The sequence below is a fragment of the Nerophis ophidion genome, linkage group LG02 (genome assembly GCF_033978795.1).
Source record: "Nerophis ophidion isolate RoL-2023_Sa linkage group LG02, RoL_Noph_v1.0, whole genome shotgun sequence".
In the NCBI taxonomy this organism is placed as follows: Eukaryota; Metazoa; Chordata; class Actinopteri; order Syngnathiformes; family Syngnathidae; genus Nerophis; species Nerophis ophidion.
The window spans coordinates 22893433-22915437 of NC_084612.1; the positions used below are offsets into that span (position 1 = coordinate 22893433).

A 22005-nucleotide genomic window follows, 5' to 3' on the forward strand; every position below is an offset into this window, starting at 1 on the left:
GGTACCACTACTTTGCGGGCCGTACGTTTGACACCTCTGCTCTAAACCTTTCAAAATAAGCCTAAATCAGATTATCAAACAGTAGCCTAATGGGCCTCTAGACCAGAGTTGGGCAAATATTTTGACTCGGAGGCCACATTGAGAGAAAAAAATGTGTCTGGGGGGCCAAAGTGCATGTGTGTACAGGTTTTATCCGGCCCACAGGATGAGTTTGTGTCAGGTTCAAACACTGATGACATCTATTAATCAGACAAGAAGCAAGGAATCATGCAGAGAAAGAGTTCAATTTAGTTCATGAGCAGACACGTGTTTTGGGCTGTACTCTAGTTACAGATCCAAACTACGTTCTAAAAGTCAAGCCCGCGTGCCTCCTCTATTTATTTGGAAAGCCCTGTTACATCACTGAAGCTGTCGCTGAGGGAAGGGGGTAATCTCGACAACTCCAGTTAGACACAATATATGATTGTAGAATAAATAAAAAGTAGGTGACGCGGGTCATATTGCCTTGTATCTGCTCTATCTGCGTCACGGCCGTGTTCAGCCTTGTCTCTGCTCTGTCTGTGTCATGGCGGTGTTCGGGCTTTGCCATCAGAAGGCCGAATCTGGACACAACACTTATAAAAACAACTGGCAATCTTTTGGATTGCCGGCTTGCATAGATACAAAAATACCACTTCAGCACGATTGACAATAATTTATATCAATGTCCCTGAAGCATAACTTTTTGATGATAATACATACATAATTATTCTAACATTTTGCAAAGTATAAAATTTAACCTGAAATTTTTGAATGAAAGAAACAGCTGTTATAAAAGTGTCCACTAGATGTTGCAATAGCAATTATTTGTATCTTAGTAGATCAGTGGTTCTCAAACTTTTTTGTCATCCCCCACGTTGGACAAGGGGGAGTTTTCAAGCCCCACCTGCCCCCATCGCCCCAACACGCTAATGCCAAGCTTAACATTTTCAAATTTATTGAACATCAAGTAACATCAAGTTGTATACATTCAAACTCAATAACATAAAATAATATCAAGTTCAATAATAAATAAAATAACTGTGCAGCTGTGGTATAACTTGCATCAAGTTCAATAATAAATAAAATAACTTGCATCAAGTTTAATAATAAATAAAACAAAAGTGTTATAACTTGCATCAAGTTCAATAAATCCAAAAAAGTGTTACAATTTGCATCAAGTTCAATAATAAATCAAATAAAAGTGTTATAACTTGCATCAAGTTCAATAATGAATCAAATAACTTACATCAAGTTAAATAATAAATCAAATAACTTGCATCAAATTCAATAATAAATAAATTAAAGTGCCACTTTTTCGTGTTTTGATCAAATCTACCGCGCTCACAACATCTGTTAAAACCTCATTGAGTTCGGGGCTGAGCTGCCTTGACGCGAGTGCTTCCCGGTGAATGACAGTATTTCCAATGCGCATTTGGTGCAACCCTCTTTATTAGAGCCTGCAGCCCGTTTCTTGACCCTGTCATGGTCTGTGCGCCATCAGAGCAAAAGCCCACACAGTTTTTCCATTTAAGGTTGTGTTCTTTGAGGAAACTGTCCATTATCTTAAACAGCTCATCAACACTGGCTCTATTTTTTATGTATTTGCAAAACAGCAAATCCTCGCACAATGACTTCACAAAGCGGACGTATCACGTATGCGATGAACAGGCAGTCTTTATTGCTGCCAGTAGCTTCGTCCACTTGTAAAGCAAAACGAATTTCTTTTAATTTGTCTACGAGTTGTTCCTCAAGATCACTTGCAATGTCGCATATACGTCTCGCAACTGTCGTTTGACAGTGGGACCGCTTTTAATTTTGCTGCGCTTGTCTCGTCAAGCATGACTGACACCATGTCTATTGCAGCGGGGAGAATGAACTGCTCAGCTATTGTGTGCGGTTTTTTGCATTGAGCGATTCTGTATGCAACTCTATATGAAGCCAATATATCCATTTTGTGTAATTGTGGTCGACATATTAGCCTGCTACCCATCCGCGCAAAAGTTTGTTCCGCTTAGCCCCGCCCCCATTAGTTACTGTTGCGTCTGTCAAACTTTCGCTCCTACCTGGAAATTTAAAGCCTACAGGAAAAAAAAGTAATTTACATTAATTTATATATCGGATTTCACAGACAGAATCACAAAGTGATATACAGTTTGTATAGAAAATAGGATTGTAAAAAAAAAAATCTAAGAATATAATTTAAAAAAATGATAATAATTAAATAAATGGGTTATAAATGGGTTGTACTTGTATAGCGCTTTTCTAAAGTGAATTTTCCTACCGTTCCTCGCGCCCTACCTGTCATGTCTCTATTCCCCACACTTTGAGAAATGCTGTAGTAGATGATACTAGATACGGTTTAAAAAAAAAAAAAAAGAAATAAACTACATGATGTTAATAAATCAGTCGAGGAAAATGATCAAACTACATAAATGACATACTGTAATTAAATTTTGCAATTTTTTTTATCTTGATAGATTGAAAATTAACACCAATGAGTTGACTGATGAACATTATCACATAATTTATTCAGAAAATATAAATAACGACAAATAAAGATATAATACAATTAACCGCAATATGTAAGTGTAAAAAAGAACCAACGACATTATGATTTGTACAATTTCAGAATGTGTTTGATCTATTTTTAAACAAAGAAAACAATCTGAAGTCAGCTTCATTTTTAAGTTATCGTGCTGTGATTTTTCAGTCGGGCAGCACGGCGGAAGAGGGATTAGTACGTCTGCCTCACAATACGAAGGTCCTGAGTAGTCCTGGGTTCAATCCCGGGCTCGGGATTTTCTGTGTGGAGTTTGCATGTCCTCCCCGTGAATGCATGGGTTCCCTCCGGGTACTCCGGCTTCCTCCCACCTCCAAAGACATGCACCTAGGGATAGGTTGATTGGCAACACTAAATTGGCCCTAGTGTGTGAATGTGAGTGTGAATATTGTCTGTCTATCTGTGTTGGCCCTGTGATGAGATGGCGACTTGTCCAGGGTGTACCCCGCCTACCTCCTATGTGCAGCTGAGATAGCTGATCCCAAAAGGGACAAGTGGTAGAAATGGATGGATGGTGTTCTGGCGTCGTAAATCCCATCTCCCATAAAAAGGTTTTTATTACTGTTGTACTGCTGTATGCCATTTTTGTCAAAGGGAACCTAGATTTTTAATGGCAAACTATACCATTTTTCAGTTAGTACAAGACAAAAGGACAGAAGACATCTTGAGTCATTTACTCCTTCTATGGACATGAAGTCATCCCCTTCTAAAATGTCCGACACTCTTTAGGAATAGAAAAGCTTCTTTGTGCAACAAAACTATCGGATGTCCCTTCAGTTGTGGGGGAAACAAGACAAGATTGTGACCACAGAGGTCTGAGTGTAGTCCAAAAGAACGAATCGTCTACGAAGCACACAGCTTGTCTACAAGAAGGAGGAAGAGGAGGAGGAGTCACTCTATGAAGAGGAAGAGTCACTACATGAAGAGCAAGGCTGCAGTGTTGCTGCTCTGGAAAAAAGGTTTGAGTCCACTTTTCTTTTTCTCCTTTTTTAACTTGTTTATTTTTTCACTGCTTTGTTGACTTTTTATTTTTTTCGACCTTTTTTGTTGACGAAAGTTTGCCTTGGGAGACAAACTGGCATCTTTGCGAACGTTCTAGAACGCGTCAAGTGATGCTGCTGAATAGATCTTAGTGGTTTTAAAAGTAAACTTGTGTTTTGGGAGTGTTGAGCGTTCCCAACCTAGCAAAGTCTCTAAATGAGAAACATGTGGGCAAGACTTTATGATGTCATCTTTGTTGTGCACTGATTGCACAATCCTGACTCTAAACTTTCAAAATCAAAGAATATCCTGTAAAAAAGTTTTTTTTTTTTTCCAGGTCTGTATATGTGGGTTACAATCACGTGACCGAGAGGTACATCCGGGCACTTTTGGGTTTCAGGCGATGGTCAAGGGCAGGCATACTTGTCAACCTTGAGACCTCCGATTTCGGGAGGTGGGGGGCGTGGTTAAGAGGGGAGGAGTATATTTCCCCCTAGATTAACAAGTCAAGTATTTCATATATATATATACGTGACTGCGTTGGTTCCCTCCGGGTACTCCGGCTTCCTCCCACTTCCAAAAATCATGCACCTGGTGATAGGTTAATTGGCAACACTAAATTGGCCCAAGTGTGTGAATGTGAGTGTGAATGTTGTTTGTCTATCTGTGTTGGCCCTGCGATGAGGTGGCGACTTGTCCAGGGTGTACCCCGCCTTCCGCCCGATTGTAGCTGAGATAGGCACCAGCGCCCACCGCGGCCCCAAAGGGAATAAGCGGTAGAAAATGGATGGATGGATGGGTGACTGCGTGGGTTCCCTCCTGGTACTCCGGCTTCCTCCCACTTCCAAAAATCATGCACCTGGTAATAGGTTAATTGGCAACACTAAATTGGCCCTAGTGTGTGAATGTGAGTGTGAATGTTGTTTGTCTATCTGTGTTGGCCCTTCAATGAGGTGGCGACTTGTCCGGGGTGTACCCTGCCTTCCGCCCGATTGAAGCTGAGATAGGCACCAGCGCCCACCGCGGCCCCAAAGGGAATAAGCGGTAGAAATATATATAATATATATATATATATATATATACTGTATATCCATCCATTTCTACATATATGTATATATGTGTATATATTATATGTATATGTATATATATGTGTATGTATGTATATGTATGTGTATATCTCCTCTCTGAGCTGCCACCTTATCGTGGTAGAGGAGTTTGCGTGTCCCAATGATCCCAGGAGCTATGTTGTCAGGGGCTTTATGCCCCCTGGTAGGGTCTCCCCAGGCAAACAGGTTCTAGGTGAGGGATCAGACAAAGAGCAGCTCGAAGACCTCTATGAAGAACACAAAACATGGACCCGAAGACCTCCTCAATCCCACCAACACGTCTTCCTATGAGGAAGCAGTGCCTGGGGGATCTGTGGTGGACTCTCCTATTTCTGGGGCTGAGGTCGCTGAGGTAGTTAAAAAGCTCCTCGGTGGCAAGGCCCCGGGGGTGGACGAGATCCGCCCGGAGTTCCTTAAGGCTCTGGATGCTGTGGGGCTGTCTTAGTTGACAAGACTCTGCAGCATCGCGTGGACCTCTGGATTGGCAGACCGGGGTGGTGGTTCCTCTCTTTAAGAAGGGGGACCGGAGGGTGTGTTCCAACTATCGTGGGATCACACTCCTCAGCCTTCCCGGTAAGGTTTATTCAGGTGTACTGGAGAGGAGGCTACGCCGGATAGTCGAACCTCGGATTCAGGAGGAACAGTGTGGTTTTCGTCCTGGTCGTGGAACTGTGGACCAGCTCTATACTCTCCGCAGGGTTCTTGAGGGTGCATGGGAGTTTGCCCAACCAGTCTACATGTGCTTTGTGGACTTGGAGAAGGCATTTGACCGTGTCCCTTGGGAAGTCCTGTGGAGAGTGCTCAGAGAGTATGGGGTATCGGACTGTGTTATTGTGGCGGTCCGCTCCCTGTACGATCAGTGCCAGAGCTTGGTCCGCATTGCCGGCAGTAAGTCGAACACATTTCCAGTGAGAGTTGGACTCCGCCAAGGCTGTCCTTTGTCACCGATTCTGTTCATAACTTTTATGGACAGAATTTCTAGGCGCAGTCAAGGCGTTGAGGGGTTCCGGTTTGGTGACCGCAGGATTAGGTCTCTGCTTTTAGCAGATGATGTGGTCCTGATGGCTTCATTTGACCGGGATCTTCAGCTCTTACTGGATCGGTTTGCAGCCGAGTGTGAAGCGACCGGAATGAGAATCAGCACCTCCAAGTCCGAGTCCATGGTTCTCGCCCGGAAAAGGGTGGAATGCTATCTCCGGGTTGGGGAGGAGACACTGCCCCAAGTGGAGGAGTTCAAGTACCTAGGAGTCTTGTTCACGAGTGAGGGAAGAGTGGATCGTGAGATCGACAGGCGGATCGGTGCGGTGTCTTCAGTAATGCAGACGTTGTACCGATCCGTTGTGGTGAAGAAGGAGCTGAGCCGGAAGGCAAAGCTCTCAATTTACCGGTCGATCTACGTTCCCATCCTCACCTATGGTCATGAGCTTTGGGTCATGACCAAAAGGATAAGATCACGGGTACAAGCGGTCGAAATGAGTTTCCTCCGCCGTGTGGCGGGGCTCTCCCTTAGAGATAGGGTGAGAAGCTCTGCCATCCGGGAAGAACTCAAAGTAAAGCCGCTGCTCCTCCACATCGAGAGGAGCCAGATGAGGTGGTTCGGGCATCTGGTCAGGATGCCACCCGAACGCCTCCCTAGGGAGGTGTTTAGGGCACGTCCAGCTGGTAGGAGGCCACAGGGAAGACCCAGGACACGTTGGGAAGACTATGTCTCCCGGCTGGCCTGGGAACGCCTCGGGATCCCCCGGGAAGAGCTAGACGAAGTGGCTGGGGAAAGAGAAGTCTGGGTTTCCCTGCTTACATTGTTGCCCCCCGCGACCCGACCTAGGATAAGCGGAAGAAGATGGATGGATGGATGGTATGTGTATATGTGTATATATATATATATATATATATATATATATATATATATATATATATATATATATATATATATATATATATATACTGCGATGAGGTGGCGACTTGTCCTGGGTGTACCCCGCCTTCCGCCCGATTGTAGCTGAGATAGGCGCCAGCGCCCCCCGCGACCCCAAAAGGGAATAAGCGGTAGAAAATGGATGGATGGGATGGATAGATATATATATATATATATATATATATATATATATGTATATATATGTATATATGTATGTATGTATATATGTATGTCTTAATTGGATTATCCAGAGAATAGTGTTCGATACCGTGGTAGAGCGCGATATGTATGTGTGGGAAAAATCACAAGACTACTTCATCTCTACAGAACTGTTTCATGAGGGGTTCCCTCAATCGTCAGGAGATCTCTTTACACGGCACATAACTCCGCTCCGTCTGAGGTCATGCAACTCTTGTAGCGGGGGATACAAATAATTACTATTGAGACATCCAGTGGACACATTTAGAACAGCAGTTTATGTCCTTAAAAAATTTCAGCTCATTTTTATATTTAGCGAACTCCTCTCGCGGGCCGGATAAAACCTGTTCACGAGCCAAATCCTCACCGTTTGACACCCCTGCTTCGGATTAATAGATGTTTAATTGTCATTGCAACATGTGACATGTACAGCAAGATTAAAAGTGTGAAAAGATGTCAAAGTGCATAAGTGGATCGAGGTAAAAACTTTCATTCAAGGGCAGATTTAAAAATACCTCAAATCCAGACATAATAGCTAAAATAGTTTCAAAACAGACCAAGAATTCCAATGCAGTCATCCATTTCACATGTGCGTGCAAGAGCATTTTGGAATTATTGAGTAATAATAATAATAATAATAATAATGTATTGGATTTATATTGCGCTTTTCTATTGTTAGATACTCAAAGCGCTCACAGAGAAGTGGGAACCCATTATTCATTCACACCTGGTGGTGGTAAGCTACATCTGTAGCCACAGCTGCCCTGGGGTAGACTGTTGGTAGAGTTACAGCCAATTTTCCCCTCCAATTTTTCATGTGCAAGCAAATGCCAAAACTCCTTGAGCCTTCAGTGGCGCACATGTGAGCGACAGCAGATGTGCACACTGTTATGCGCTTATCTTTTTATTCGATTTTGTGCGCGGCCTAGATATGCCGTGCGCAGAGGACACGTGAGCAGTGTGCAATTGCACAGGCGCGTACCTTAAAGGGAACGTTGGTTACAGCTGTTGTGTATTTGTGGAATGGAGGTTTCTTGATGCAGATTGTGGTGCGAGGAGTTCTTGGAGGTAACGTCCAATGCCGGGCACCCACGTGGGATTGTTGGCAACTTTCAATCTTTACAATAATTTTTTTAATATTCAGTCTTGTTGTTAATTTTGTGACAAGTTTGGTGTTATTTACACATTAAAAAAGTCACAAATCATATAGTCTATAATTAATAAAGTCTAACCAAGATTTCAATGTGCCCAATAATGTAACCACACTAAACAAAATGACAAACACGTTCCCTGCAGCACAAACTCTTCCGGGACGCCACAATATAAAGAAACGCCATGGGTGGATCTACACCTAACATCCACTGTAATGATACCACGTACTAGAGCATATCTAGTCGATACTACTATGATTACATCGATATTTTTTAACATCATAAAATCTTCTTTTGTTTTTTTTAATCTATATTATGTTTATTAACTCAGGAAATATGTCCCTGGATACATGAGGATTTTGAATATGACCACTGTATGAGCCTGTAACTACTTGGTATCGGATTGCTACCCAAATTTGTGGTATCATCCAAAACTAATGTAAAGTATCAAACAACAGAACAATAAGTGATTATTACATTTGAACAGAAGTGTAGACAGAACATGTTAAAAGACAAAGTAAGCAGATATTAACAGTAAATGAACAAGTAAATGAATAATTCATTTTCTACCGCTTGTCCTTAATAATTTTGACAAAATAATAGAATGATAAATCACACAATATGTTACTGTATATGTCAGCAGTTAAATTAGGAGCCTTTGTTTGTTTACTTACTACTAAAAGACAAGTTGTCTTGTACGTTCACTATTTTATTTAAGGCCAAAATTGCAGAAGGAAACATATGTTTAATGTACCCTAAGATTGTTTGTTAAAGGCCTACTGAAACTCACTACTACCGACCACGCAGTCTGATAGTTTATATATCAATGATGAAATATTAACATCGCAACACATACCAATACGGCCGGTTTAGTTTACTAAATTGCAATTTAAAATTTCGCCCGGAAGTATTATGCTAAAACGTCGCGGTATGATGACGCGTGCGCGTGACGTCACGCATTGTAGAGGACATTTTGGTTCAGCATCGTTCACAGCTATAACTCGTCTCTTTTCATCGCATAATTCCACAGTATTATGGACATCTGTGTTGCTGAATCTTTAGCAATTTGTTCAATTACTAATGGAGACGTCAAAGAAGAAAGATGTAAGTGGTAAGCGGTGTATTGCGGCCGCCTTTAGCAACACAAACACAGCCGGTGTTTCCTTGTTTACATTGCCGAAAGATGACAGTGAAGCTTTACTATGGAACAGAGCGGTCAAGCGAACATGGTTCCCTACCACATGTAAACCGGCAGGTTTCGGTGAGAAAATGGTGGTAGACATGAGCAGAGAGCTTGCGTCGTTCCGCCTGCAGCTGCGTACTCTCTTGCCTCCTCCCACCGGCCGCCACCGACCGTTGGATGCTTAAACCGTGGAGGAGGGGGGAAAAAAAAAAATCTCAGCCCGGCTGCCTTCGCTTCGTCGAGAAACGTGGCTTCCCTCGGAGACACTGGCGGTCACCACACCCGTGGCCACACCCTCTCCGACTTTCAGGTTGTACAGGTACAGCTATATAATCCCACTAAAACACTAGTAACACAGTAAGCAGATAAGGGATTTTCCAGAATTATCCTAGTAAATTTGTCTAATAACATCTGCATCGCTCTGCCGTCTAGTTTTTTTTTTTTTTTTTTCTAGTCCCTCACTCTCACTTTCCTCATCCACAAATCTTTCATCCTCGCTCAAATTAATAGGGAAATCGTCGCTTTCTCGGTCCGAATCGCTCTCGCTGCTGGTGGCCATGATTGTAAACAAAGTGAGGATGTGAAGAGCTCCACAACCCGTGACGTCACGCGCACATCGTCTGCTACTTTCGGTACAGGCAAGGCTTTTTTATTAGCGACCAAAAGTTGCGAACTTTATCGTGGATGTTCTCTACTAAATCCTTTCAGCAAAAATATGGCAATATCACAAAATGATCAAGTATGACACATAGAATGGACCTGCTATCCCCGTTTAAATAAGAAAATCTCATTTCAGTAGGCCTTTAATACCAAATACCAATATTATACCAAAATACTTTTGGTACTCGTACAAAAATATTGGTATCGGGACAACATTAATACACACACACACCAAGCACCCACTTGCAGATATGTGGATCGGTGCTCTTGATAAAAGGTGTAGTATAAAACTGTCTCCGCTATGTTTGGACAGTCCGCTAAACTCATCTGCTACATCAAGATTTTGAAGAAACCGCTCTCATTTTCCAGTTTTATTGATGCGAGAAAGGTGAAATTGTAATACACAGTTGAAGAAATAACCACTTTCAATTCTTATTTGCTATTTATTTGTATTATTTTTTATTTTTTTAAACTGAAAATCTACTATACTTAAAATAAAAACTAACTCCCATATATAGACATGAATCCCTTCACGTTCATGGCTCACATAAACCAGAAGTATCCAATTGCACTCCTTCAGACATCTGTTTTACTGATGAATTAGACCAAAATAACAAGTGTAATTGTAGTTCTATACACACTCCACGGTTCTTGCAATAAAACGAATGCTTTTATTTTGCCAAAATATAATTTGGGGGCAATTTCCGGCTGTATATGATGCACTCCGCCGCTGCATTCCTGCCATGTTTAGTGACCAGACACCAGAAAATACAGAACAAGCCAAAAAAATGCTGGCCTTCATTTTGTCAAAATCCAAATTAACTTTGTGCCAACAACCATGGATAAATTGTGACTTTTGTGTGACTTAGTGCCGAGAGCAAGCGTCTTCACTTGTTGAACAATCTGATTGAACTTTTATTCGTAGATTACACAGTACAGTACATATTCCGTACAATTGACCACTAAATGGTAACACTCGAATAAGTTTTTCAACTTGTTTAAGTCGGGGTCCACGTAAATTAATTCATGGTAATCCATCTTCCATTGAGCAGCACTTTTCTCTCAAACTGTTTGGTTTCTTGGGATGTTTGCTTATCAAGGAACCTTGGTCAAGGGTTTGGGAAACTGTAAGAAAAATGTTTTTGACAAATTAGACTTCATGTTCACATCTAGATGTCTGTGGAGCTCTTCTCTGCGAGTCCTCCCGCTGGGAACAATGAGAGTCTTCAAGCCAACAGAGTGGGAGGAAGTAAACCTCTACATCGCTTCATGAAGGCACAACCTCAGAGTGTTGGAGTGAGACATCACACAACCAAACCTGTTCACAATCTTTGAAACATCACCATAATTTGTTACAGGAGGTAGAGATGGGTACAGAATCCAGTACTTTTTTGGCAGCGACCAAAAACTGCGGTCCTAACGGGAACCGATTTACGTAAAACCAACGGTGTCATGTTTCGTTAGCTGGGTTGCGCGTGACATCACACCCCATTGCTAACTCAGCTGCCAATTCAGCAGGCTTTTTGCACGCCAACACTTGGCCATCACTCCAGCAGCACTACTGCCAAAGTACCTCAAGGTCAGGAGGGGTTCTAAACCTTTTTGGGTTTCGGGGCCGGGGCCCACTCAAATATTAACACTGAATGAGTTATTTTACTTTTGATTTGAATGGTATTCTTACTTGATTGCAGTTAAACATGATACACTTTGTCAAATGATATGAAACCATGTTTAATCACAAAGATCAAGGTTAAGGTCGGGGTGATTACAAAAATAAATACTAATCAAATACACAGCAAGAGAAGGGACTCATTAAAAATTATTAAACATAAATGTAAATGAAATTTACACAGCGCTAAGATGGATGAATTCTAACTGAATAAATACAATAATATGCAGTACAGGCCAAAAGTTTGGACACACCTTCTCATTTCAATGCCTTTTCTTTATTTGTATGACTATTTACATTGTAAATTGTCACTGAAGGCATCGAAATGAAAACAATTTCAAGTGACTACCTCTTCAAGCTTGAAGCTCATCAAGAGAATGCCAAGAGCGTGCAAAACAGTAATCAAAGCAAAGGGTGGCTATTTTGAAGAAACTAGAATATAAAACATGTTTTCAGTTATTTCACCTTTTTTTGTTAATTACATAACTCCACGTGTTCATTTTGATGCCTTCAGTGACAATCGACAATGTAAATAGTCGTGAAAATAAAAATAAAGAAAACACTGAATGAGCAGGTGTGTCCAAACTTTTGGCCTGCACTGTATATGTTTCTAAAATAAACCATCAAAAAAGTGAAAGTGCAAATGAAAATTACAGCTTCACCGCATTAGTCATAATTTTTGCGCTTATTAAACTTCTCTGTGACGAGCTCCAGACTTCTTCTGTTTGTTTGATATTGTCATTACTGCCAGGCGTGGTGAAAAAGTGTATTACAACCGAGTACGTGGCAGCCCATAGGGAAAACCACAGCTGAGAAAGATTATTTTTGCCAACATGTCTCCAAAGAGCTTTAATATCAGTTAAGTAAGGCTCCTATTTTCCACAAATGCACTAGCTTGATGCTAATACACATTGGCTTTTCTATTGACACGCTACTGATTAACTTTTTAATATCAACACTTTCAAATTTGTTAATGAAAACTACAACTAAGAGGCACGTCACAATCAAACAGCTGGTGCGTAATTAGTACAATACTTACAGTATTACCACTTTGTATGATGTAGCAGACAACGACTGAAATTACCAACACACCATCAATTAATTATACACTACTGCCATCTTGGACTTGCAACTGCAATTGCAACTGATACTCAGAAATGTGATAATGAAACAAGATACAACACCTGGACAGCAGTTAGGATAATCAAGTCATTTTAAAATGTTACAATAAAAAAATTAATTTTATCAAACAAAATTTATTAACACACAAAAGCACCAAAAATGAGTACCGTTGAGTACCGGTATCGATTCCCAAGTACTGAGAATCGGTACCGTATCAGTTCCAATATGAACGTTACCCATCCCTAAGAGGAAGGTCCAATTTTTACTTACTGCTGTTTTATTGTTGACTGCTGGTGTCCCCTGTGATTTGCAGGTGGCTGTTGTGATTTTAGGGGTATCTTTTATCATTGCGTCCATTATTATGGGAGTAGATCATCCCGCTCACCATTTGTGGCGAGTCACCCCGCTGGGATACATCACTGGAATAAAGGTGAGGTCACAGGTGAAGCACTGCCAGGACACATTTGATGTTCTTGTCTTCTTCTCCTTGCAGTTCATGGCATGTGGTGTTCTGTATATCATCACAGAGCACAACCCAACCAAGAAAACTGTAAGATTAGATTTTGTTAGTTTCTTTTAATGGTCAAGGTTTCATCTTGTCCATCTTTTCCACTTTTAGGTGACAGCATCCTTGGCTCTCAGCATCGTGACCATCCTATTCTCAAGTTTGATGATTTTTTTTCTCATTCCCAACACTGAAAACCATCGTTTTCGAACGGGTTTTGACCTTTATGACACGGAAAACACGACTGCTATCGAGGACGACACATGGGCGTCACATGCTGAGGTAATGCCTCTTTATAATATTTTCTTTAAAAACTTATAGGAAATGGAGCTTTAGCATTCAAACTATACACACAATTTAGGTATGTAACGCTATAATGATTATCTAAAATTACAATGAATTGCAATAACAATGCTGTGCGACGTTTGAAAAAATAAACACATACCATGTGAAATATAGTACAATAAATCCATATCCTTTTCATATCCCAAAAAAAATTTAATTAAGTTATCATAATTATGTTGAATTAAAAATAATTACCAATAAAGGGAACACATTAAATAGTACACTTTTAATACTGTAATATTTGTATTGTTAGTATTTATAATTGTCTCGTGGACAGAGATTAAAGCTAGATGTGCTGCAATAACAACAAGAATATTTTACAAAAATAAAGAATCCAATCAAAAATGGAATAACAATAAATATCATTAGTATTATATATAATAATCATTATTAAAAACATGAATGGTCCTGCTATGCAGTTAAGTAACATGTTCTAATTGAACTGAAAAATTCTGATGGCGGTATTTACCAATAAAAGCCAAAATGTATAATACATTTTTATTAGAATTTTGTATTTTTAATTTAATGTTAATTCAAAACGTATAAAAATAATACCATAAGAACAATAATATAACAAAAAAATCAATAACATAAATGATACAAAAAATGGACATGCATAATAGCATATAATGCTTTGAAAATTATATAAAAGTACAATTTAGTTCGATGATGGCACTAAAAAAATGAAAACGTATTCCTAATGACTATTTTTAAGTGAATGTAAATTGCCATTCAACTTTACAAAAACAGGACAATACTAAAATAAGAAAATAGTCTTGTAATGTTGTGCAATAAAGATGTGATTGCTGTTATATTAGTACTCAACTAAAACAAAAGAATGATTTAAATTCCCAAATAAAATTAAATAGTCTTGTAATGATTCTCTGTTGTAATATAAAAAAATATAGCTCTAGCTTATGTCATTTTTATAAATTATACATTCATATATATATATGAATAATTACAGGCCACATCATTAGGAATACCTGCATATGCAGATACATACCACTGGAAACTACTATGGGACAAAAAGAAATACATTAATATATATTTGAATAATTACTTAAATGTGTCATTAATTAAATTATTAGATACATGATGAAATTGTGAAATAGTTAATTAAATAATTAAAAGATTAAATCAATGATTCATTAAATGATTATATCATTAAATGTCACTTTACATCAAGTAAATGAATGACATATTTAACATAGTTACCTAATTAATTCTAACTATGATTCATTAATGACACATTCAAGTAATCATTTAATTTTGTCCCATTTGGCCCTCCATAAACTACCAGCAAGACAATATATTATGTTTGCCTGTGTGACTTTGTCAATCAATAACTAATAATCCAACCTGTTGTGTTTATTTTTAGGCCCTTGCAATATCAATTGAAGCCATCTTCATATTCTATATGTTTGTTGGTCTAATTATTGTGTTGGTGATGTCGGTGCTGGCTGGAGTTGCTCTGCGTTCCACCAAGACTCAGGTACACAAACATGGCTGCTGATGCGTCACTATTCATTTCAACCATCAACAATGATGTTTGTCCTCCGCTTTTAGGCCACTGTAGTGTTGTCCACCATCAACGCTCAAACATCTGATCAATAACACCATCAAGATTTCATCTTAGTGGGTAATTCCACATACTGTACTCATTACACTACATCTGGATTTAGACTAGCAATAATATTTCAAATGTACCACTCATTTACCTACATGAAGTAATACACGTGTTGACTATAAAATGGTTATCTAATAATGATAATAAATGTACAATAAAAAAATATATATTTTATATCTTATTTAAATATATGAGAATGCTAAATAATACTGTAAATAACTAAGTCATGATGGTTTTTTCAATGGACAAAAGTATAAAATGATTACACAATATAAAACTGTTTTAAAAGACTAATATTTCATTCATGTTTAATGAGAGTGTTGGTAACAATCAATTCCCCCTTTGTTTATGTATTTATTTTTTAATAAAATAATGACTGTATGAAATCATATTTGAGTTGAGTGTGAAATTACATAATTCAGTTATGGTAGAACACTTGTGTAATTTTATGTAGATCATTAAAAACGACATTTTTGTAATATGCGCATGGGGGAAAAAAAGTGATGTTTTTTATTCAATATATTTTGAGGTCCAGGCCAGGGGATAATGTCGTCTTTCGTCCAAAATCTGCCGCTCTAGGCCACAGAACAGGAAAAATGGCTGACAATACTTTTAAATATCTTGTATATCAAGAATGGTTTTGGGATGGACTCGTCATCACTGAGAACACAAGATGGCACGTTAAATACCTCTGTGAAGAAACAGGACCTTTTCATATACTAATACATCAACTTGTATATGTCGTGTTCTCTGACAATGTAGAATGTAAACGTTAAACCAGGGGTCACCAACCTGTTTGAAACCAAGAGCTACTTCTTGGGTACTGATTAATGCGAAGGGCTACTAGTTTGCTACACACTTAAATAAATTGCCAGAAATAGCCAGTTTGCTCAATTTACCTTTAATAAATAAATCTATAAATACATGAAAAATGGGTATTTCTGTCTGTCATTCCGTCGTACATTTTTTTTTCCTTTTATGGAAGGTTTTTTGTAGAGAATAAATGATGAAAGAAACACTTAATTGAACAATTTAAAAGAGCTGAGCTGCAACCTTATCGTGGTAGAGGAGTTTGCGTGTCCCAATGATCCTAGGAGCTATGTTGTCCGGGGGCATAAAGCCCCCTGGTAGGGTCTCCCAAGGCAAACAGGTTCTAGGTGAGGGATCAGACAAAGAGCAGCTCGAAGACCTTTATGAAGATGATAAACCATGGACCCAGATTTCCCTCGCCCGGACGCGGGTCACCGGGGCCCCCCTCTGGAGCCAGGCCCGGAGGTGGGGCACGATGGCGAGCGCCTGGTGGCCGGGCCTGTTCCCATGGGGCCCGGCCGGGCACAGCCCGAAGAGGCAACGTGGGTCACCCCTCCAATGGGCTCACCACCCATAGCAGGGGCCATAGAGGTCGGGTGCATTGTGAGCTGGGCGACAGCCGAAGGCAGGGCACTTGGCGGTCCGATCCTCGGCTACAGAAGCTAGCTCTTGGGACGTGGAACATCACGTCACTGGGGGGGAAAGAGCCTGAGCTAGTGCGCGAAGTCGAGAAATTCCGGCTGGATATAGTCGGACTCACTTCGACGCACAGCAAGGGCTCTGGAACCACTTCTCTCGAGAGGGATTGGACCCTCTTCCACTCTGGCGTTGCCGGCAGTGAGAGGCGACGGGCTGGGGTGGCAATTCTTGTTTCCCCCCGGCTCAAAGCCTGTACGTTGGAGTTCAACCCGGTGGACGAAAGGGTAGCCTCCCTCCGCCTTCGGGTGGGGGGACGGGTCTTGACTGTTGTTTGTGCTTATGCACCAAACAGCAGTTCAGAGTACCCACCCTTTTTGGGAACACTCGAGGGAGTGCTGGAAAGTGCTCCCCCGGGTGATTCCCTTGTCCTACTGGGAGACTTCAACGCTCACGTTGGCAGCGACAGTGAAACCTGGAGAGGCGTGATTGGGAAGAATGGCCGCCCGGATCTGAACCCGAGTGGTGTTTTGTTATTGGACTTTTGTGCTCGTCACAGTTTGTCGATAACAAACACCATGTTCAAACATAAGGGTGTCCATATGTGCACTTGGCACCAGGACACCCTAGGCCGCAGTTCCATGATTGACTTTGTAGTTGTGTCATCGGATTTGCGGCCTCATGTTTTGGACACTTGGGTGAAGAGAGGGGCGGAGCTTTCTACCGATCACCACCTGGTGGTGAGTTGGCTGCGATGGTGGGGGAGGATGCCGGACAGACCTGGAAGGCCCAAACGCATTGTGAGGGTCTGCTGGGAACGTCTGGCAGAGTCTCCTGTCAGACAAAGTTTCAATTCCCACCTCCGGAAGAACTTTGAACATGTCACGAGGGAGGTGCTGAACATTGAGTCCGAGTGGACCATGTTCCGAACCTCTATTGTCGAGGCGGCAGATCGGAGCTGTGGCCGCAAGGTAGTTGGTGCCTGTCGGGGCGGCAATCCTAAAACCCCTTGGTGGACACCAGCGGTGAGGGATGCCGTCAAGCTGAAGAAGGAGTCCTATCGGGTCCTTTTGGCTCATAGGACTCCGGAGGCAGTGGACAGGTACCGACAGGCCAAGCGGTGTGCAGCTTCAGCGGTCGCGGAGGCAAAAACTCGGACATGGGAAGAGTTCGGGGAAGCCATGGAAAACGACTTCCGGACGGCTTCGAAGCGATTCTGGACCACCGTCCGCCGCCTCAGGAAGGGGAAGCAGTGCACTATCAACACCGTGTATGGTGCGGATGGTGTTCTGCTGACCTCGGCTGCGGATGTTGTGGATAGGTGGAAGGAATACTTCGAAGACCTCCTCAATCCCACCAACACGTCTTCCTATGAGGAAGCAGTGCCTGGGGAATCTGTGGTGGACTCTCTTATTTCTGGGGCTGAGGTCGCTGAGGTAGTTAAAAAGCTCCTCGGTGGCAAGGCCCCAGGGGTGGACGAGATCCGCCCGGAGTTCCTTAAGGCTCTGGATGCTGTGGGGCTGTCTTGGTTGACAAGACTTTGCAGCATCGCGTGGACATCGGGGGCGGTACCTCTGGATTGGCAGACCGGGGTGGTGGTTCCTCTCTTTAAGAAGGGGGACCGGAGGGTGTGTTCCAACTATCGTGGGATCACACTCCTCAGCCTTCCCGGTAAGGTTTATTCAGGTGTACTGGAGAGGAGGCTACGTCGGATAGTTGAACCTCGGATTCAGGAGGAACAGTGTGGTTTTCGTCCTGGTCGTGGAACTGTGGACCAGCTCTATACACTCGGCAGGGTTCTTGAGGGTGCATGGGAGTTTGCCCAACCAGTCTACATGTGCTTTGTGGACTTGGAGAAGGCATTCGACCGTGTCCCTCGGGAAGTCCTGTGGGGAGTGCTAAGAGAGTATGGGGTATCAGACTGTCTTATTGTGGCGGTCCGTTCCCTGTACGATCAGTGCCAGAGCTTGGTTCGCATTGCCGGCAGTAAGTCGAACACATTTCCAGTGAGGGTTGGACTCCGCCAAGGCTGTCCTTTGTCACCGATTCTGTTCATAACTTTTATGGACAGAATTTCTAGGCGCAGTCAAGGCGTTGAGGGGTTCCGGTTTGGTAACCGCAGGATTAGGTCTCTGCTTTTTGCAGATGATGTGGTCCTGATGGCTTCATCTGACCGGGATCTTCAGCTCTCGCTGGATCGGTTCGCAGCCGAGTGTGAAGCGACCGGAATGAGAATCAGCACCTCCAAGTCCGAGTCCATGGTTCTCGCCCGGAAAAGGGTGGAGTGCCATCTCCGGGTTGGGGAGGAGACCCTGCCCCAAGTGGAGGAGTTCAAGTACCTAGGAGTCTTGTTCACGAGTGAGGGAAGAGTGGATCGTGAGATCGACAGGCGGATCGGTGCGGCGTCTTCAGTAATGCGGACGTTGTACCGATCCGTTGTGGTGAAGAAGGAGCTGAGCCGGAAGGCAAAGCTCTCAATTTACCGGTCGATCTACGTTCCCATCCTCACCTATGGTCATGAGCTTTGGGTCATGACCGAAAGGATAAGATCACGGGTACAAGCGGCCGAAATGAGTTTCCTCCGCCGTGTGGCGGGGCTCTCCCTTAGAGATAGGGTGAGAAGCTCTGCCATCCGGGAGGAACTCAAAGTAAAGCCGCTGCTCCTCCACATCGAGAGGAGCCAGATGAGGTGGTTCGGGCATCTGGTCAGGATGCCACCCGAACGCCTCCCTAGGGAGGTGTTTAGGGCACGTCCAACCGGTAGGAGGCCACGGGGAAGACCCAGGACACGTTGGGAAGACTATGTCTCCCGGCTGGCCTGGGAACGCCTCGGGATCCCCCGGGAAGAGCTAGACGAAGTGGCTGGGGAGAGGGAAGTCTGGGTTTCCCTGCTTAGGCTGTTGCCCCCGCGACCCGACCTCGGATAAGCGGAAGATGATGGATGGATGGATGGATGGAAAAGAGGAGAAAACACAAAAAAAATGAAAATTAAATTTTGAAACATAGTTTGTCTTGAATTTCGACTCTTTAAAATTCAAAATTCAACCAAAAAAAAAGAAGAGAAAAACTAGCTAATTCGAATCTTTTTGAAAGAATTAAAAAAATAATTTATGGAATCTCATTAGTAATTTTTCCTGATTAAGATTAATTTTAGAATTTTGATGACATGTTTTAAATAGGTTAAAATCCAATCTGCACTTTGTTAGAATTATTAACAAATTGGACCAATCTATATTTCTAACAAAGACAAATCATTATTTCTTCTAGATTTTCCAGAACAACATTTTTAAAAGAAATTCTAAAGACTTTGAAATAAGATTTAAATTTGAGTCTACAGATTTTCTAGATTTGCCAGAATATTTTTGGGGAATTTTAATCATAATAAGTTTGAAGAAATATTTCACAAATATTTGTCGTCGAAAAAACAGAAGCTAAAATGAAGAATTAGAATTAAAATTTATTTATAATTCTTTACAATAAAAAAAAAACAAATTTACTTGAACATTGATTTAAATTATCAGGAAAGACGAGGAAGGAATCAAAAAGGTATATGTGTTTAAAAATCCTATTATCATTTTTAAGGTTTTATTTTTTCTCTAAAATTGTCTTCCTGAAAGTTATAAGAAGCAAAGTAAAAAAATAAAGGAATTTATTTAAACAAGTGAAGACCAAGTCTTTAAAATATTTTCTTGGATTTTCAAATTCTATTTGAGTTTTGTCCCTCTTAGTATTAAAATGTCGAGCAAAGCGAGACCAGCTTGCTAGTAAATAAATACAATTTAAAAAAATAGAGGCAGCTCACTGGTAAGTGCTGCTATTTGAGCTATTTTTAGAACAGGCCAGCGGGCGACTCATCTGGTCCTTACGGGCTACCTGGTGCCTGCGGGCACCATGTTGGTGACCCCCGCGTTAAGCATTGTATTATTCTGCAAAATCTTGTGTTTGTCTCAGTCTAAGTATGCAGTTTAATTTGGTAGTCAAATGTAAATAAACTGTCTTGTGACAACAGCAAAGCTCATAACAAACAATGGCAAAATTCATAAAAGTAGTGCTGCGTCATTTATTCCATTTTACTTCCGCAATGTTGATGAATTAAAGCACTCACGTATTTAATGTTTCAAATAAGGGTGGTGGATGTCAACACATAAAGATAAAGTATGACGATAACCATAGAACCACAGATAGACTTCATTGCGACATAGGAAACTGTCTGGCTGCTCAGTACAACATGATCAATACAAGTAATCATACATTCTTTTTAAACACAGTAATCCGTTTCGCAGATGTTTTGCAATGCTCATGCAATAGCAGTGAAAGGCCACTAGGTGACAGTATGGCTCTGCAAACACCAGAGTTGTGTATAGAGAGAGTCTGGCCAACTCGGTTTCAGGCGATCTCCTCAATGACTGGTCAAAAGGCACTCACGTGACTACAGGGCGACATGACTGCTACCAAATTTGAGCTGATGCTAGGTGTTTGTGGCGCTTACTCGTTCAATCAATCACTCAATGTTTATTTATATAGCCTTAATTCACCAGTGTCTCAAAGGGCTGCACAAACCACTACACAATCCACAACGACATCCTCGGTACAGCCCACATAAGGGAAAGGAAAACTCACCCCAGTGGGACGTCGGTGACAGTGACAATGATGACTATGAGAAACCTTGGAGAGGACTGCCTATGTGGGCACCCCCCCAGGGGACCGAAAGCAATGGATGTCAAGCGAGTCTAACTTGATACCGTGAAAGTTCAATCCATAGTGGATCCAACACAACCGTGAGAGTCCAGTCCAAAGTGGATCCAACACAATAGCGAGAGTAGTTAGTTTTTTTAAAGTGTAAAAATGCCCTGTTGTGCAGCATAGGGCTGCGAGAATTGTGGAAAGTTTTTTTTTACATCGCTTTCTCACAACCCGTAAAGAAGACAGGTATGGGACGTGAAGGTTCGCCTTCAAAACTAAAGAGCCACCAATAACAGCGTCTTGTGCCAGGTGTCTACGTGTTTTTTTTTCAGGAGAGAACACACATAAGCTAATATAAATAATACCAGAAGAAATGAATACAAAGAGATGGATTGACAAAAACAGACCATCTTTGAATCTCAGCAAAACTAAAATAAGGCTATTTGTTAACAGTAGAAGAGAAAGTCAAACACAAATACAAATAGACGGACATTGAAAGAGTAAAAGAAACCACATTTTGGGTGTAATAATAGATGAGAAAATGAACTGGAAATTTCCTAAAAATGTACAACATAAAGTGGCAAAAAATTAATCAATAATGACAAAATATGTTCTGGACCAAAAATCACTTAATTTTTCTCTTCTGCTCACCAGTGTTACCTTAACTTGAGTTATTGTGCAGAAAAATAGGGAAATAAGTACAAAAGTACACTTACTCACTTAGCATGTTACAAAATAGATGAGTCATAATAAAACATGAGTGATGCATACAGTGACTACAAATACATTGAATAAGAATCAGTTTTATTGTCATTACGCAGGCTAATGAG

At 41.4% G+C, this 22005-nt stretch overlaps 1 protein-coding gene across 1 annotated transcript; it reads left to right on the forward strand.

The window, feature by feature from the left end:
• The first annotated feature begins 3394 nt into the window (after nt 1-3394).
• On the forward strand, nt 3395-15435 carry LOC133538047 (uncharacterized). Its single transcript, XM_061879303.1, has 7 exons — nt 3395-3540; nt 10949-11071; nt 12880-12996; nt 13060-13116; nt 13186-13353; nt 14798-14911; nt 14986-15435. The coding sequence occupies exons 2-7, from the start codon at nt 10949-10951 to the stop codon at nt 15031-15033; spliced, it is 627 nt and encodes a 208-aa protein (XP_061735287.1). The 5' UTR covers nt 3395-3540; the 3' UTR covers nt 15034-15435.
• Nucleotides 15436-22005: the final 6570 nt, after the last annotated feature.